At 30.8% G+C, this 20,524-nt stretch overlaps 2 protein-coding genes across 3 annotated transcripts; both read right to left on the bottom strand.

Annotated features, from left to right (window-relative positions):
- Positions 1–6,279: 6,279 nt before the first annotated feature.
- Positions 6,280–7,756, bottom strand: LOC106757269. 2 transcript variants are annotated; one of them, XM_022779263.1, is made up of 2 exons: positions 6,579–7,756; positions 6,280–6,493 (listed from the first exon to the last, which is right to left on the bottom strand). In XM_022779263.1, exons 1-2 carry the CDS (start codon positions 7,447–7,449, stop codon positions 6,411–6,413), a joined length of 954 nt encoding a protein of 317 aa, XP_022634984.1. In that variant the 5' UTR covers positions 7,450–7,756; the 3' UTR covers positions 6,280–6,410. The 2 variants fall into 2 exon arrangements, with proteins under 2 accessions (XP_022634984.1, XP_022634985.1); XM_022779264.1 differs by having other exon boundaries at positions 6,280–7,754.
- Positions 7,757–14,955: 7,199 nt separating this feature from the next.
- LOC106757157 (PAN domain-containing protein At5g03700) lies at positions 14,956–17,007 on the bottom strand. The gene has a single exon (XM_014639762.2). It carries the CDS (start codon positions 16,855–16,857, stop codon positions 15,400–15,402), a length of 1,458 nt encoding a protein of 485 aa, XP_014495248.1. The 5' UTR covers positions 16,858–17,007; the 3' UTR covers positions 14,956–15,399.
- Positions 17,008–20,524: the final 3,517 nt, after the last annotated feature.

Raw genomic sequence — 20,524 nt, 5'->3', positions numbered from 1 at the left:
GTTAAATCATCACATAACTGTGCTTTGCTTTATGTTACTTTAAATAAAAAATTTTAATTATTCTGCTTGCAACAAGACAATTTTTATTCTTTATTTAGCTTTAACAGATTCCAATTTAAAATAATAGGATGAACGCTGATTTATCGTCCCAAGATTCGTAACTTACTTTCAAGAATAATTTTTCAAGATAATCAAAGAATAAAATAAAACATTGAAAAAGGTTATATGCTTATTCGCTAAGATATTAATAGTTAATAATAATAGCAAATCAAAGAATATATCCATCTAACTTTTCCTCTCTTCCTAAACTTCGTATGCATTTTTCTTTATTAAAACATACGGAATCGGAACAAACTATTATGAATATTTTGGAAATGGGTGGAGTTTTCAAGTTTAATTAGTTGGTCTTTTCGCTTACAAATCTAAAATTTGTTTTGTTAAACAATAATTGGAGTACTAATCAAAGTTCTCTTATACTAATTTAGTTTTATTATAAAAAATAATAAATGTGTAATTAATAAATAACATATGGGTTTCGAAGAAATTTATATTTTGGTCGCTGGATATTAAGTCACATATCCTTACTAGTCGTTCATACCAAATTATGATGGTTGAGGAATAGATGTGATGCCTTAATCTTTGTGCCTATCAGAATTTGAAAAATTGAAACTTTATAGACCACATACCTTTATTAGCCTTTTTATATTTAATTATGACTATTGAGAGATACATGTGATTGATGTCTTGCTTTGTTTCATCGTCCGAACACTTTTCAATTGACAATTTTGTCCTTCATTTAATAAAATCTGAAAAAGTGTAATAATGGTTAAATGATTTTTCAACCATCAACAACTCTTAACTTTGTATTATAATCCCTTGCATGCATCCCATCTCATTAACAAAATTAAATTTAATATACTAACATAATATTTCATACATATATTTTTTAAACAAATTTAATATTAAAGATAAATATAAAAAATACTAAATAATATACAATATTTACAAATACAAATTTTAAATTTAAAACAAATCAAATAAAAATTTAATTAAATATAATAAAGCAAAAAAAGAAAAGAAAAAAAAGCCTAAACTACAATTCCAAACCGCAACTCAAACTCGAACAAACACTAACCACAACTCTAGGTGCGACGAACACCAACCGCAGCTCCAGGTGCGGCGAACACCAACCGCAGCTCCAGGTGCGACGAACACCAACCGTAGCTCCAGGTGTGGCGAGCACCAACCGCATCTCCAGGTGCAACGAACAGCAACTGCATCTCTAAGTGCGGCAGCTCCCTCAACCGCACTTCCCCACGCGCCACCCATGTGCTCGATCTCTGCTGCCACCCGCTGCTGAAACCTCACCGTTAACATCATGAACGTTAATCCCAGAAACAAACACCCCTCGTGTTCCTCATTGCGTATAGTTGACCTGGCGATAGAGTTAGGGGGTGATGTGGCGGTGTGAATTGAGGGAAACAATGATGGTGAGCGCGGTAAAGTAGTAGTTTTCTATGCCGGAAATGCCTGACTTGATGATGTGACCGGTTTTCCAGAGTTTGGAGCTTTCATCCATGTACTTGTGGCGGGCCCTTAACTGCACTCGACTTCGTCCCCCTCACAAATCCAACCATGCACAACCACCAAATGATAGAGGAGGGGAGGAGGGGAGGAGCGCCAGAAGAGAGGAGAAAGAAAGGGGATGTAGGGTTTGAGATATGAAATTCGACAAAGAGGAGGAAGGTGTGACACCCGGGCACTAACGAGGGCAGGAGTGATCGCCGGTGCAAGAAGCATGGTGTAGGAGGCACGGACAAGGAGCGGTTCCTGGCAGGCTTCGAGTGGAAGGGGCACATGGACGAATCGAACATACACCGGAATGAGAGAGATCTGGAGATTGTATAGGTATGGGACTATACAGTTGAAGGATAGCTTAAAGGAATTGATTTGACTACTCATATCAACAAATGCATTTGTTTTTCGGTAGCCTAACTCATAAGAACTCCATGGTTAGTGTGCTTAGCCTAGAGTAATTACGTGTTGATGTGTGGGGGTAGTCAGCAGTCCCTGTAAGTTGCCGGAGCGTTACAGAAGGGAAGAGAAAGGAGTGTAGGGTTTGTAGATAATGCGGTAAAGGTGAGCTTTTTAAAAAGTAAAAAATTCTCTAACAAGGGTACAATTGGAAAATATAAAAAAAAAGGTGTAGGCCGAACTCAATAAAATGCAGAGAAAAACACTCATTTGAAAAATGAAATTTTTTGAATTGTTAGATATAAATAGATCTAACCGAAAAGGGTTCGAGACACAAAGCAGTTAACCTAATTACAATCTAAATATAAAACACCACTTTTAACCTTTAATTAAGATATATACAAATAATAATTTTCTTCCTTTGAGTAAATCAAAATGAATTTAATAATTTATATATTTTTTACAACATCATAATTTTATCATAATATGTTTCTTTTATATATATTACTGTTTTTATTAAGTGTTCATTTAACAAAATTACAATTTATAACAAATAAACAGTTAAATAATATCGTAATTGTAATTTGCAGTATGTAATTTTTGTAAATATATAGTTTATATTTATGAAGGACAATTGTTTTTGCTATGTGTAAGATTATTTTCATCTATTGATACTAATTTCCAGAAAACATTGAAATTTAATTTAAAAATAGAGACGACAAAATAGATTAGAAGTGGTTGAAAGATACCGAGCAAAGACTTCATTCAATAATGTTATTTCAATTTATATGGAATGTGCACAGCGAGAATGGATTTCTTGTAGAGATTAAACAAATAAAGTTGTGCTTTATAGTAAAAATCTATATTTTTTGGTAGAGATTAAACAAAAAAAAGGTTGTGCTATATAATAAAAATCTATACCTTACAAGCGTTTTCATTAGATATCTTATTTTACCTAAGAAATTATAGAAATTATAGAAATTGCAATTCATATTTATTGAATGGTGAATATTAAATTGCAAGACGTTAAAAGGAAGCAGGTGGAACCCTTTTTTTCTCTTCCTCCAATTAATATGGCAGATTTCTTTTACGCCAATTTCATCCTCACCTCACATTTTATTTGTGTACTTTTAGGGTGTTGAAATATACATTTTATAATATATTTTAAATTATATAATTTAATGTTTTATTTATTTGTAAATAATCTGTACTTTTCTTGCAATTAAAGAATGAAAGGACATCGGAGTAACTATGTACTATACCAAAAAACTGACTCTAAGTTAGTTCATCAAATTTGTATTTTTATTATACATTTAAATAAACAATTATTTATAAATAAAATGGTAAAGTAACTATTTTACTTTAGAAAATTATTAAACTTAAATAAACAACTACGTAAGAAAAAAAATAGTGAAATTTATCCTTCTATTAATATTATAAATATATATTAAATACATGTTTAATTATATATACACCTTTTTAATTAATTAATTAATATTTTTAATTAAATAGAATAATATATTATATTACCTTTACATATTAAATTACTTTATATTATTAATAATCGAGGTTTCATTTATAAGTATTAATCATATAAATTATAATAATATTATATATTTATATCTTTTAAATGATAAATAAAAAATAATTCTTTTAAACTATTTTTCATTATAATTTCTAAGTTTAAAAAATGCAAAACACCTGCTCAACCTCGTGCCTAGCTGAAGGAATGAATGTGTTTAATCATGATACAGTGCGTTTTCATCCACTTTTAGTGGACTTGAACCATTTTAAAAGCCCAACATGTGGAGCATTATAACACCAGGTGAGAATTTCTTCATGCACCTCTATAATTTTAATTTGTGTCTCACAAGTTTTTTATTTTAAATAATATAATCTAAAATAGAAAATTTATATTTAATTCGAAATTCATTTTATATTTTATATTCTGAAATATAAAATTTATAATATAAAAATCTGTATCCTAGATTATATATTATTATACATGCTGAAATACAAAAATATTATGGAGGTGCAGGTTAAAGTTATAGAGGTCCAAGAAGAAATGACTACATCATGTTCTCAGCCCTCTTTAATTCTTTAAGTTTCTGAAACTAAAATGTAGAGTGTTATACCCTACATTTTCAAGGGTTTCACTTTTCATCTCCAAATTCTATATTTCTCCTCTAATTAATAATGTTTGGTGAATATTATTATAATAATTGTATTATTAATTATCATTATTTTTCGTTTATGACTTTATTATCATATTTAAAGTTGACATTTGTGTTGTGGTTATTATTTTGATTTGTGCTAAAAAATTTAATAATAAATGAAACTAATAAAACATGTGTTTAATGTTCATAAATCAAATGCATATATAAATTATTATTATCAAAAATATTACATTGGATATCGAAATATGAGAAGAGAAACATTAGATCTCAAAATTTGATTATCTCTCAATCAAATTTGAAGATCCAATGTTTCCCTTCTAAATTTTTATATTTGATATAATGTTTTTCATAATTTCAGACACGGAAATTTGAAAGGAAAAACATCAAATCTCAAAATTTCCCCATGCTTCTCTCCTTCTTGATTTTCATAATTTTTTTATAGTTTTTTTTATTATATTATTTTTAAATGTTTATTAGATTATTTTAAAATGTTTTATTATATTATTTATAAATGTTTAATTAGGTAATTTGTATGAATTAATTTAATTTATGAAAAAAATAAATTTATTTAAAAATGATATGAAAAATTTAAAGTATTTTTTAGATATTGTTAAGTATTATTAATTCATTAAAATAATTTAAAATAAATATTAAATATTTACAAATAAAATTATTTAATTCATAATTAATTTAATTAATATCTTAAAACTATAAAACAATATATTTTAATGGAGATTGAGAATCTTGGATTAAGGAATCTGAGCAAAAGATTTTTCTGCTTTTATTAAAAATTAATCATATCTTAATGAAGGACATTACAGGTATTTCAAAAATCTTTGAAGGTGTAAGATGAAACCATTGGAAGTGTAGGATGAAACACCACTAAACAAAGGCTAAATTATTTACCCAAATAAAGAAAGAAAAAAGTTTAAATGCCTTAGAAGAAATTCCTGCTATGCATAAGGTTAAAATATTTTCAGAACAGGTATTTGTATTTCTAGTCTCGGAAATTGTAGAATACGTTTAGTTTTAGTCTATGATTTTTTAAAAAATTAAATTTTCAAAATATATACTTTAGTTTCTAAGAACTACAAACGGTTTTAAAAATCAATTAAATATATCGGTGCTTATATTTTTCAAATACGAGAGGCTAAAATATTTAAAAGAATTAAGAAAATGATAAAAGAATCAGAAGTTATACTTGGAAAATTAAAAAACTCAAATTGAAAAGAAGATCAACTTCAACTTGCTTACAGTAATAATTTGTATATTTTTTATATGGATAACATATATTCTTTATTACAAAAAATTATGTCCAAATCAAACAATATATTGATTGATAAAACACTTCATCCAAATATTTAATGCAATTACATACTTATAACCACCACATTATCTGATAGAAATAGGCCCCTTGTTTTGAAAGTTTCAATGCATATAAAGAAGATTTATTTATTTATTTATTTATTTATTTATTTTGCGTTACAACTTCTACAAAAGGGAATCGTGTCAATTCAAAATTTGTTTGAGAGCCTTTTAAATTATAACTTCTCGCACAACAACATGCATAAGAATTTATGTCCAACCGACATACAGAACTCAAATAAGAAACGTAACGCAAGTACTAACACGATGTACATATTGATGACCTGGAAATTTCAATAAAGACTTTTTTAAGTTCCTTCAGTTTTCAACATTTAAACAGTTTTTTTTTTTCAATAATGTATTTTTTGAAGTTAAAAATACGCCAATGGAATTTTAAGCACAACACAAAAAAACGTATTTGGTGATATTGTTCTTTAAACAAACACAACGATATTATTTGGTGATATGAAATATTTAAGTACAAACACGTTAAACATTTTTAGTAACGTAAAATTAAAAAAATATACCAGCACATTAAACGTACGAGGATGGCATGAAATTTATAACATTCAAAAACACTAAACGGTCGTAATGATGGCTTAAAGTACATGATAACGTAAAATTTATAACGTACAATCACTGTGATTAACGTAAAAGTGTAACGCACAAATACACCAAACATACATGACGACAGTGAACTTTTTAACTTAAAGAAACTTGAAACGTATATAATAACGTGAAAATTTCAAACTAAGATAGAAAATTCAACGAAATTGAAGTGTTGCTTGTAATGTATAATCTCACACCCAAACTCCACACATATATTTGTGAACAATTTTTAGTTATAAAATCACACTTCTAACAGTACGAGTATTTAATATAATACATGAACATTCATCTAGTCCTGTTCAAACGGGAACAATGACACATGGCCACTGACGAAAGATCATGAACAGTTGATATTAAGAAGAAAAAAACTAAAAATGTGTCAGTTGTTTTAATCTTTGAAAACCCAGTTGAATTAAAAAATCTAAAAAAGATTGAATCAATCAAGGTTCTTACATGCACGTATGAACAAGGAGAAGCCGATTTTGTCCTGCTGGTTGCGCGTGTGCGAAGTCTTCTCCTCCAACCATAATCTACTGTCGAGGCCACTCCTTGTCCTGAACATGAACATTGCTGAAGCAGAATCGGGATTGAAAAGCCAATCATGCACATCCCACATCATATCCACGACCAAACCATCCACAAAGATTGTTTGGTTCCCACGAAAGTTCCAGCGCAACCTTTTCACCTGGAACATTGTCTTCTTGTCCACCCACACGGACAACACGTGACCCTTCGACGCTCCCTCTTCCGCGCAGCACTTTATCAATATGTCATGAGAAATTCCCGTCTCGCAAAATTTCGCCTTTGTCGCGTAAACCGCGGTTTCGGAAAACGTCTCACTCCTTGAAACCATTGAGAAATTCGCTTCCTTTGTGTCTGATTGTTCTTCAAGTAAGGGATCTTTGTCACCGAGGCGTAGGCCCAAATCGGAGTCCACCAAAACGACGACGTAAAATCCGTTAACCGGTTCTGGCCCATCCTCGTACTTAGCGTTGGAGAGATCCCAGAGGACTTGGATTTGGAAATTGTGGGTTCGGAATGTTTCGTTTCCTTTGGTTTTATTCAATTGCTTTGCGTTGAATTTGGAGGGAAAATGATCGGAATTGGAGATGGTTATGGTGAAGGCTTGACCTAGGAGTTTCTTGGCCCAAGTTAGTGTGATGAAAAGTTGTTTTTGCGTTGAGATTTTGTACATGCAGGTGACTGAATCTCTGGTGGAAGGATTCAGTTTTGGACAGAGATAGGTCTGGTTTGAAGGCCTCGAACAATATGAATCGGACACTCTAATAGCATGTTCGTTGTAACAAGATGCTATGCCTCTCATTATAAAACGGTTCTCTCTCAGAAATAAACCCACATAAAAATAACAAGGATCAAAGACAACGTTGTAATGGAAAGGAAAAATAAAAAATAAACAAACTAAGATGACTCGAGATTATGCTTCTGCTTCTGTACGAAGGAGGAAAGAATTACCTAGCACCATGAGAGAGAGAGAGAGAGAGAGATTTGGAAGGTGACAAAAGAAGATGAGACTTTTTCTTCTTGGGATTTTCCATGTGTGAATGTCCTTTATGTTTTCTGTCATACCTGTGGAGTGAAGCATGAGTAAAGACAAAATATAAGGCAAGAAAACGAAATGCATGATACTCGGTTCTGCATTCAATATTATAATTCTAACCTTTAAAATTTACTGCTTGAAGAAAATTGATTGTATCTTAAATTGCTTGCGTTACGTTTCTCTTGCCTTTCCAGTCCTCTATAATTAAATTGTGATTACTTACGGTTTGACCCTATATGATAAAAACATAGTCAATTTGTATCCCGAGTTAATTATGAATTTGTTAGTGAAAAAATATATAAGTCATGAGGCATTGAATAGTATGCAATTTTAGTTAGGGTTGTGCTCGGTGAGTTTGTGGAAAAGCAAGGTGTTGTTATTGGTTGAAGGATGGTATTTTTCACTTGCTTTATACTTTGACAAGTGTTGACATGTGGGTTGGGATGAATATGACAGACACAGTAACAAGATAACGAAGCTGACGGAGAAATGGAGAGGAAAATGCAAGGATGAGGGTGACGGTTGGACCCACGAATTGAAGTCAGGCTACAGATTCATTACTTTTGCTCTAACATTTTTTTTTTCTGTTAGCTATTCTTGTAAGTTACACAAAAGCTTATCCTTTCCATTTTCTAAAATATAGATGATGGAAAGCAAGGGTGGAAAGCGATGTGGAACTTCTAATGTCCCTCCTTTCGTAGTGCTTATTAATTTTTATTTTTTTTTCAGTTACGTGGGAAGCACAAATTTTCAACCTGCTCATTAAGGGAAGTTTAAAGGTGTAAATTATGTAACTTTGTGTATCAGTTTTTTCTGGCTAGCTTTTCCCATCATGAAGTGAAATTGAGCTATTAGGCTCTCAGTTTTTTCACTCTCCAGCTAAATAGGGGAGTGACAGATACGTGTATTGTAAAAAAATTCATGTCCATTGACCAAATGAAAAAGAAATTTAATGTCTCGGGATGCATCTGATTGCAACCACATTGACAACCTATAAAGAGAAAACTCACACTAAACAGATCCAATTCAGTGATAGATAAATAAATAATATAAATCAGTTAACTCCAAAATTATTACAAATGACCCAAATTGAGATTATGAATATCTTGCTCTGGTGGACAAAAATGGAACCCCCAAGAAACACAGAAAGATAAACATTCGTCGAACTGCTAAATAAAATCTCTGTTTTTCCAGCCCAAAAAATAATAATTCTTGACACGTCTTTTGTTGTGACATTACAGAGGGAAGTAACTTAGCTGTTCCTAATGAATACATTATTTCGTGTTTGATTCTCTCTCTCTCTCTCTGTGTTTGAATGCGTGGATATGGAAAAAAAATATGCTCTTCTGCACCAGAGGAAAGTGATGAGTTCAGAAATGAGAATATACTTTTATCAAGAGAAACTTAAAATTAAAAGTGTCACCACTAACTAACTACTAAAAGGATATCTAAAAGAAGGCTATGATGGAGTGAGAAATATTAGGGTCTATTTTGTTTAAAGTTAGGTAAAATTATTTTTTTTAAATATTATTTTAATTTGTTCAACCTAATTGGAATGCGTATTTGACTAGATGTAATTCAGAATGCTCATTTTGGTTTTAAATCACGAATTATTGGAGTTATTTTTAGGGTTTTATTAAGAATCCTATTAATAGAAAAACTTAACTTCATAATAAAAAAAAATAAAAGCTCATTTACACGAAATAAGGTAGAAATGTATCTATGAATGAATGTTTTTAAGAACGAATTGAGTATTTCCTAATTTGATATTACTGGTGAGATTTCCAACTAAAAACAATGAAAGTACATATTTTATAAATGGAAGATGATATTTGACAACACTTTTTTACAATTTTTTTTATAACGGGATATGTGTCATCACTTTATTGGTATATTTAAATTTATATTTAAAAAAATATTTAAAACAGACCAATCACAAACTCTCACGTATGCGTTGTCAAAAAGTTATTAAAAAAATTTTATTAAAAGAATCCTCTGCGGCGAACAATAAACATATCTCCTCGAGAGTAGGGACAAGTGAAAATATGCAATGGTTGATATGATGAAGAAAATTTTATTTTAAGCAGTAGTCCTAAAATAATACATATGATTTTCTAACTAACTAATTTTGTTTTCTGCTTGTTTTATTGAATTTTTTTTCATTGTTTTATTTTACTTTTTAGTTGGCGTTATACAATATCTTTTTGGTCGACAAGGGATGGGGAATCAAATGGTACATTGGTACATTGGACTGGAGGATTAGAAATATATGACTATTAATTTCAATTATTTATTTCTACAATGATTTGTTATTTAATTTATTTTTTTGGTTACTATATTTATTTTTCCTAATGATTATGTTTATATAGTAACTTTCTTTTTTCAATTTATGACAAGATTTTCGTATCAACTAAATTATTAGCTCGTTAATTTAACAAATCTCATGTACCGGGTAGATATATAGGCTTTTTTACTAATATGGAAGGATTTGGTTATGAAATTACGAAAATGGTGTAAGTTTTTAAAAAGAAAATCAATTGAGCGTTATTATTATTTTCATTAAAAACATATACAAAGAATGTTAATAATTGATTATAAATATTGAGTTAGAGAGCATTGTGCATATGAAGATATTTGGAGAAGAAATATAATATAATGTATGGAATTATTTATGCATAAGAATTATAATTGATAGTGGGTGTAGAGTTATATAGGTGGAGAGAAATCTAAGAATAACTCTCTTCTATTTTCATACTCAACACCAATTATTATGAATCCACGTTTCTATTTTAGTTGGAAACACTTTTATGAAAAGACCTAATAGAAGTGAAGAAGTAAATATTTGAAATTGATATGGTCCATAAAAAAGTGACATCAAAGCAAACAAATTTTTTAAAGATCCTAATGTTTTAACAACATTTTATAACAATTTTTTGATAACAAAATATATGTTATTATTTTATTTGTTTGTTTGAATTTATTTTAAAAAAATATTTAAAACGAATCAATCATAAACTACTACGTATATATATTGTGAAAAAATTGTTAAAGGAATTTTTTTTCATTTTTTTAATTAATTGTGCTTGTTACGTGTTAGTCATTTGCATGGATATATATAGGACCTATAATGTAGAAAGCAGAGTGTAAAGTATGAGCATGAGCATGTTGTGCTAAAGAATATTCCTTTCTGTTGCTTCCTCTTACTGTAAGAGCATTTATTCTTTACATTACGTGTAGGTTTTATTGATGCAACAGATTACATATTCGGCTACGTCTTTAAACCCACACTCACCAAAAATACGTCCCCACATCAATCTCACAAAAAAAATTCTCTATTTACCCCAAAATTAATTATTTTTTATAATAGGTCCATCTTTAATTATTACAATATATTTATATTTATCAAGACTTCATAAAATGATTGAGTTGGAATTTTTAACTATAAATGGTAAAATCATTATTTTTTATATTATTATTATTATTATTATTATTATGTATTAATAATAATATTAGTTATCATCGTTGTTTATATTATCATCTCATATTTCAGGTTTTGATATTAGAGGGAGCATGATATGAAGATTTGGCGTGGATCTCTTCCCGTGGGCTTTACAATTATGAATTCGCAATTTCTTCCTGGATCTTCCTGTGGGCTTTACAATTATGCATTTCTAATTTCTTCCTGGACCTCCAATTTTTCTTCGTGGTCCTTCAAAATTTTTAGAGTTAAAAAGTGGAGTAATACCATTATTTTATATGATTTTTATTTATTTTATTCTTAACTGAATTTATTCTTCCATATTTCAAAATCAGGTTTTTATTTTTAATTTATTTTTCTTTTTTTTATTTACTATTTTTATTTTACTTTTTAAAATTTATTTTGTTTTATGAATTTATTGATATTCAATTATTATTATTGAACAATTAAGGTATTTTATGCTATGGACGTGGTTTGAATTGCAGCGGAAGATGTTAACACTCAAACAGAGGCAGCGAAGGAGTTTGCTTGGGGTTTGGCAGCCATATGCAGAGATGAAACAGTGATTTAGATGGTGGATGAAGAGCTGTTTGGAGGATGAGATCTCTAGCTCATACGACCTTCACTGGAAGGAAGCTAGGTGGAGAGGGAAAACTCAATTTAGAATGAATTTTGGACAGAGTTTTAGGTTGGAAATGCTTCAGTAGAGCAAAACTCATATATATCATCAAAAGTGTTTGCCTAAGCTGATACAAGCAAATTTATAATGAAAAACCCAAGCTATGGACGGTGCAGATGGTTATGGAAGAAGCTCAGATCTCCACACGTGGCAACGGTGAGGGATGTGTGTTCTTCTTCTGGAAAATGCAAGGCAAGGCCGTGGAGGTGCAGCAACGTTTCTACCACATCACACATCAGATGGTGTGATGGTGCGATACATTTGTATTTTTCTTGAGGCAGCTCCATGCTTGCTATTCTCACCCCCTTCCCTTTGTGTAAATGACCTCTTTGCCCTTCTTCTTGGGTTGGTTTGGTCGGTCCATGCTAAATCATCTAGTTGATCCATGATCTCCTAGCTTTATTAGACCTACAAAACACATATAAACATATTAAAGAGAATCCTTCTAAGACTTAGAGAAAGAAAATCAAGAAAGAGCTTTTAAAAGTTCTTCTTCACTTCCCTTTCTTAGCTTTAGCTTTAGTTGATACTCCTTTGAATGGAATGTCCTCAATGGGTTTCCATCAATGTATAGACAAATCTAAAGTGGTAAGTAACATCTTTTATACACATTCTGGAGCAATAAAATTGTTGAATACATTTAATATTATTTTCTTCATGAATACCACCTATAAGTCCAACATATATCAGTTTTCATTACTTGAAGTAATTGGAGTCATATCAATAAGGTTGACTTTCTTAGCTATCTTTTTATTCTTATCTAGTGAATGATAAAATAATTTTACTTGGGCTCCGAAAAGGCTAAGAGGATTATTTATGACATTTAAGGGTGGTCTACAAGTTATTTTAACGATAAAGGCCTAGTTTTGATAAATGTCATTGAAAAATGTGCAAATTAAGTGCAAAATGTTAGAATATTATGTTGAAACATGTGATGTTGTCATGAAAACATGAAAAAATGTCATTATGAACATAAGTCAATCTTATGTTATTAATATTGTTGATGTCGTTACTAATGATTATTGTGGACATTGATGCATTACTACTTTGTTCGGGATGAGTAAAAAGTTATGACTACTTATCCTTCATGATTTACTTAAAGAAATTAGTCAGTAATATAGTTCAAAACTCCATTGAATTACATACCCCATATATTTTATAGTAATAAAATTGGAAGTATCTTAAAAGTTAGGATTACAATAAGACAATGGAGTGCAAGAACAAATCTCTATCAAATTTATTTTAAAAATTTCATATCTAATTATTATTAGAAGTCTTTTTGGAAACACATTTATACTTTATTAAAATAAGTTCATGAAATAAATAAGTTTATTTCAGTCAAATTAACTTATTTAATTTAAAAACTATCGTTGAAATATAAATTGTTTATTTTTATTAAATAAACATCATAGTTTAACCTTGTGTTTCAATTTGTGTAATTGAGATTAATTTCTAGACACTACACAAGCAATTGATATCTTAAATTCGAGATTGATACAAATATTATTATTCATATATTTATTTGTTTTCGTGTAGTATCAAAAATTAATGTAACATTTTCCTTCTATTTTTTTCACCAATTTGAAAGCTTTTTTTTTTTTTTTAACAACTTGATTAAGTACATCGAAATCGAAAGATCAAAAGAAGATATCAAGATAAATGCATTTGTAAGAGACCAAAATAAATATATTGAAAAAATAATATATATCTAGGATGAGATTAAGAAGTAAATGAGTACACAGGAAACTAAAAGAGGAGAATAAAATAAAAGGGAATCAAAGTAAAGACAACATAGAGTGAGAATTGAAGATTGATCCATAATCCAAGAATTGCATTGAGAAAGATACTCGTTCGATAAGATCTAAAGTGAACTATGCAAGATAAAAAGAAAATCAAGGCATATGATATTTGTTGCAAAGGAAGAACATATATAAGACCCTAAATCAGTGAAAACAATTTACTTTTTCAAATAATATAAATTAATAATAGAGCAGGTAAGCAGCCACTCCAAATATATAACATTAAGGAAAATAAAATGAAAATTTTTCAAATACTTAATAATAATTTTAACAAAATAAGAGAATACACCTATACACTACTAGGAAGCATAGATTTAGTAGACATCATTATTGTAGAGTTAGCATTTTAGACCATTATTGCAATTATGTAATTTTTTTATTTTATTTTGACTTAATTGTAAAAAAAAAAAACAAGGAAAAATATAAATTGGATTTTCATATACAGAAAGTAGGTAACAAATTGTGTTTATAATTTAAGCATTTTATAATACTATGAACAATAAAAATGACAAATCTAATTATGATCGTTGCTATTTGGATAATCATTTTTATAGATTTTCTTTATTTATTTCTATTTTATCCTTAATAATTTATTTTCTTTCAATTTACACCCTTACCGTTTACATTTGTTATTTGTTAAGCAATTCCACTCATTTATCTTCATCTTCTTTGTTCTTTATCACCACTTAATCTTCATGCCTAATTCCATTTATATATAAAAATACAAAACTATAACTATAAAAAAAAATATTATTGAAGTTTATATTTAAAGAATTCCGTGAGTTGAACATTTTTTTAAAGTTGATCCACCATATAAAAAATTGCATATCAACTTTGTATTAATTGTAAATGCCTAACTTAAAACTCTATAATTTAGATTAAAAAATAATTATTTATTAATTTAATTGAAGAAAAATTCACGTCAAGTTTTTTTTTTTTTCATTGAAAACAAATTGAATGAATATCAAATCAAAATTAACGTGAAACAGAAAAATCAAAACATGACTCGAATAATATAATTCCTTTAAATTTAGAAACATTTGCAATACAAAATTCAATTTTAAATCTATAAAGATTCCTAATGATGTTGATCATTTGACGGTTGTAATATTGCATGACTAGAAAATATTTTTAATTTATTATTTATGCAAAATATCTCGTAGACACGTTCCTAAATCTTTTAAAAAACATAATTATGAATGTTTATATACTTATTAAATAAAATTTGTTTTTTCTTATCTGTCCCTCCTGGGATATTAACAAAATGCTAGAACGAATCGATAATGTTACGAACAAATATTTAATTACTTTGTATCTAAATGAATAACATTTATAATTAATCATTAATAAATCTCGTGGTTGAGCTAATAGCGTAGCTAATTAATCATTAATAAATGTCGTTGGTAATTAGTTTGAACTTTTGCATCCACAGCTAAACTAGAGAAGAATTAATTTTTCCACAATCATTACACCAAATATTCAACTCATACTTGTTTGGATTCGCTCAGCATTCCAAATTGCCACTTGCTTCCCCTCGTGGTGGGTGGATGAGAAAACAAACAGCGCCTTCACCTTTTCACCCAACTCAACCCACTTCAGTCACCAATTCTTTCGTATAAATAAGGAAAGGTCAAAAGCATTGAGGGAGCCAAAGAGTCACACATCACTCATGACAGTGCCATGTAAAAAATAATATTAGATTGGATGGACCCCACCAATGTCAACCCACACCAATGCGTCACTCCTTCCGTCATTCTCTATTATCTATTGCTCATTTCGATGGATCTAAAACTCGCAGATCCAAGATTTTTATACGGGCCGGGCGAGGCCCAATCTTCTTCCTTCACTCCTCTTCTCCTTTTCCATCGTCTCACACAAAGCCCCGTCCCAACAACAATAATCCCAACCATTACCAAAACCGTAATCACAATTCCGACCCGTACCCAAACCCGTTTATTTTCTCGTTCCCCTTTTTTAACTTTGAAATACCCCACTTTTGTCGCATCTCCGCTACCCAACAATGTTCCGATCGGACTATCCAACATGTAGCAAAACCCGGTGCCGTTGTTATACAGCGCTCCCCAACAGCTACAGTTCTTCTCGCAGAACTCCTCGCATTCCGCCAAAGACGACTTCGTTACGTGGCTAAGGAGCTCCTTATGCGGTGGCTCCACGCCGGTCTTTCTCAGCACCCAGTAACCGTTTCTACTCCCACCAATCCCTTCTTCCCCACACAACTCTCCACCAACATCGTTGAAACACCCACCCTCTTCGAACCGGGTCTGGTTATCTAAGCAGGAGCATCCAGACACGCCGGGCGTGCACAAACCGTAGGAACCGCAGGAGCGGGGGAGTTCGCAGGTCTCAGAAATAGCCTGGTAGTTAATTAGCCACTTGGAACCGTCCCAGTAATAACCTTTCAAATTCCCGTCCTGTTCCATCCGCACGAACAAAAACGACGCCGCGGTGACAGCCTGTTGAAAGCTGTTGAACTTTTGAACATCCGCGGGTTTCTCGTCGTTTGTCTGATACATCCCGAGGTAACCCTCCGGGTTGACTCGGGCGTAAATCGGTCCCTTACCTTCCTTCACTTCCGCTTTCGTCTCCAGTACCGTGCGTTTCCAGTATAAATCTCCGTTTCCTTCGTATAGTCCCATATAATCGCTGCCTAACCGCATCGAATATAATCCGTTGGAGGATAACAAAGACATTTTGGAAGTGAAATTCTGGCCCTGGACGATGGTATTTGTTGGAAAGTCAAAACTCTCCCAGAGGGGACTACCTTGGGTTTGGACCTGCAAGTTGGAGGTGTTGAGGAGCACGGCACGGTCTCCGTTTGTGGCGGTTGACCACGAAACGCCCGTTTCGGAGTCCGACAGCACGAGACTACCATTGAAGAGGAGGCGCGTGTTGTCGGACCAGGAAGCTGCGCGGGTTGGGTTGGCCACCCAGAAAGGGTCCGAGGATGGGACGTGAAGGATGGCTAGTGCCAGCTGGTTTCGGTTGACGCGGAGGAAGCCCAGAGAAAAGTTTCCGCTGGGGTCAGTGAGAAGTGGCTGAAACGACGGCGTTGAAGAGTCTGGTGTGGCTGAGAAGCCCGTGTGAAGCTCTTGCGTGGTGGAACTGCATCTGGAGGTGATGATCTCGATAGACAGAAGTACAATGACCATAAACCAAGGCTGATGAGCCGCGAACATGTTGAACATCAGAGTTGGCATAACTATAGAAAACGAGTTTGTCACATTTATAAGGATCTTTGAAAACTAAAATAATATATTAATTAATTAAATATGTTAGGGGAAGGAAAAACACAATACGGCTTCACTACATTGGTGAACCTTATTTAAATGCATCGTGTTCCTCTGTGTCTTAACATATATGTGTAAACCAAGATGTTTACCAACGTAACACTTTGTTTATAGAAGGACTAACTTATTAAATATAGTTCTGAATAACATTATTTTTTGGATATCTCTATAAAATTACATATTTTAAATTTAATTTAAAAATTAGGGATTAAATAAAATTAACTTTGTCTGATTAGTTGAAAATAAAGTTTGGTGTGTGTTGGGTGGATGCAATATATAGAGCGGTTGTGATATTTGACAAACTTCATAGCTAGCTCAGCTAGTATTGACCCATGGATCCATTCTATATTAGTTGATGTTTGGTTATGTTTTTGTAATCATTACTTAATTTTACTTTTTAGAAAAGATATTGCATGGATTAATTTATTTTAATTTAAATGTATAAAGTCAGAAGAATTTATGGAGTTCTTTAATGTGATGAAGCCCTGTTTCAACTGGGGCACTTGCATTTTCTCATTATTGCCTTTTAAATTCCCACCCACCATTACTCCATTTTTCTCTTTAATATCTTTCAACATATCCACAAATTATACTATTTCAATCATAAAATTACTACTTTTATATACTATAATCCTATTAAAAAAACAACTCTAAATTACAAAATTTCAGATTCCAGAAAATAATCTGTTTTAAAAAGTTTTTCTTAAATTTCAAACACATTTTTAAACAGTTAGTTTTATATAAAAAAGCATTTTAACTTTTTAAAACAATAAAATTTCCCATACTACTTTAAGAGGAATGGTTGACTATCACCATATGCCCTGTCACACCTTTATATTGACAGAATGACCTGTCAAACTAAAGTTAATTGTTTTTCTATTAGAATTTCAGATTGTTTATAATAATAAGGAATTTCCTTAAATCACAATATTTTTATTGGTTGAAGTAAACTTTTAAATTTGAACCCAAAATCTGTTCACGGTACTGCAACAATCACAATTAGAATTAATTAAATATTTAATTAACCTAAATAGAATGATTAAGTTTAAAAGGAATTAAATTATAATTAGGTCAACCTTACTAAAAATTTATAAAAAAATTATAAATGCAAATCTAATATATGATTGTTGAAATTTTTATCATGCATTTGGTTTTCCAATCAAACTTAAATTGATTTTAATATCCAAACATTTTTAACATATAACCTGATTGATTGGTGAACAGTTTACTTTATACAAATCGAATAACAGTCAAATATGAAAAAACTAAAAATAAAAAATAAGTAAACATTCGTCTTTACATTCAAAATACAAAACACATATGATTGTATTTCAATTTTATTCTAAAAGTATCCGAAAAATAGTTAATGTAAAATTAATTACTAGCCCATAGGTTTTGAATAGAATGTGAAGAAACATAAATGAGTTGCCAATTAAAGTAAAGGAGTTGACAATCTGTACATATTAAAGCGAAGGGTTGACTATTCATAAATCAACTTGCATCACAATTTAAATTATAATTTTTCTTTTTAATATAACACCACGTGACACCAATATTAATGTATTTTATATTCAGAAAAATAGTTTATGATTCCTATAAACTTTTAGTTCATTTCAGTAAATTTTGTTTTCCAGAATATTTTATAATCAAAATTATCATGTAATAAAAAATTATCGAATAATTAAGCCTTTCGTTTACTGAATAAATTCTCATAAGCCAAAGCTTATGTTTATATATTGTATATGCTGAAATTTAAAATTATGAACTCATTTTACTAAAAATACTATCAAAGGACAGACAGTATAACTTTTGAGATATTTTCACATTTGTTGACGTGATCGCAGATTTTATTTTATAAGCATAGTGTGTGCAGATCCACAATATAATATTTAGTGTGAACACATCTCCATTACTCTGAATTAAAAATTTTGTTGTAGATCTTACAAAATTTTAGTAAATTTGTTGACTACTTGTTTGCTGTATTAAATTCGAGCAATTGCTGGGGTAAGAGTCGTGAATGTGATCACTTAAGTTCTCCCTCTGCCGGTCAAAATCATTCGTTCTGATTCACGATAAAGTCCAAGCTTAATTTCTAGAAAGTATGAATTCACAAGTCAGAATCTATCTGTTTTCTGCAGGTTTCTTTAAATCAGCCCACATACATAAAAAATAGACAAGGTACAAGAAGTACCATTATCTGATCTGTAATAGAAAAAAACAACCAAACCAGATACTAGAATACCTTGCCAAAAACAACCTAAAATGCATTTGTAGCACAGAGATGTAACAGACCAAGATAAATACAAAACTAATGCAGATAAGTTATGCAGCATACAAAGGGTCAGTGCAGTTGAAAATTGCTTTCCAAAATATATGGTTGGATCCTCTTGCAGAATCTCACTGCTTTTCTTTGATGCATGAAACCAAGAAGTACAAATATACACCACTATTTGGATCAAAAAATTTTTTATGGAGGAATATTTGAACTATTATATGAAGTAGGATGGGATTTGTGTGAAGCCACCTTGTGGACAATATGGTGCAAGACTACTTATGATATTCGTAGTAATCCTTTGAAGGAGGAATACTTATTTTGGATCCTCTTTGAATGATTCTTCCTTATCCTAGTGGAAGAAAATCGCGTGTAGTTCCATTTGTTAACTTTTAGCATGATCACTCATCATCCCCATTTTCACAGTTTGGAGTGAAATATTGATCGACAAATAAAGCTTACTTATGAAGAACTTATTGAAAATTATCTTTTATTAACTGTATGACCGTCCTGTCAATCATAGATCGAACAGTCGACCATCCAATAACGAAACAATCGGTAAATTGATCTGTCAAATCATAAACAAAATTAATTGTCGAGAATCATTAGGTTAACCCTAAGTTAAGTTATTGGTGTATGGGTCACAATTAAATCAGTCCTAATTAGAAACTCATCAAAAAAGTCTATAAATATAAGTTTGATATTCAGATACTTAATTACTGTACTCTAGGACCACCTGGTCAGCCAAGGACCAGGTTGACCATCCAACAAGAAAATGATCTATGGGTACAGAATAATTAGTAATTGATAATTAATCTGATTAATAACAACTATTTATGGTTAGTTAATGAAAATAATAGTCATTGATTGAAAATTAATAGGACTATTATTGCTAATAGATCTAAAGGTAAACTTATTTTAATATTTATAAATATATGTTTGACAAGAATGTCAAGTCTGATTGTTCATCTTTATTACAAGAATTATTTAGTAAATCACGGGAGTGTCTTATGCAGACATCCTTCCACACAACTTGGACAAAAAAAAAGAAAAACCAAACAGTGTAATTTAGATGGTAGAAAACCCTCAAAGAACTTTGAGTATTGAGTAAGAGATCTCAACCTATACCCAAACATCTCCTATAGTCATGAGAAACCTGACGAGATATAATGGAAAACAATCATTTAGTTGCCTGGCCCCAACACTCTCGTCCGTCTTCAACAGCACGCCTTACTTCAAAAGCTTGAGCTTTTCTCCCATTCGAAACCTTCCTAAAGAATATTGTTGAAGGACAAATTGAAAGAA

Source organism: Vigna radiata, chromosome 3 (assembly GCF_000741045.1).
Source record: "Vigna radiata var. radiata cultivar VC1973A chromosome 3, Vradiata_ver6, whole genome shotgun sequence".
Classification (NCBI taxonomy): Eukaryota; Viridiplantae; Streptophyta; class Magnoliopsida; order Fabales; family Fabaceae; genus Vigna; species Vigna radiata.
The sequence above is the reverse complement of the archived record's forward strand: the minus strand, read 5'-3'. Positions and strand labels throughout refer to the sequence as shown.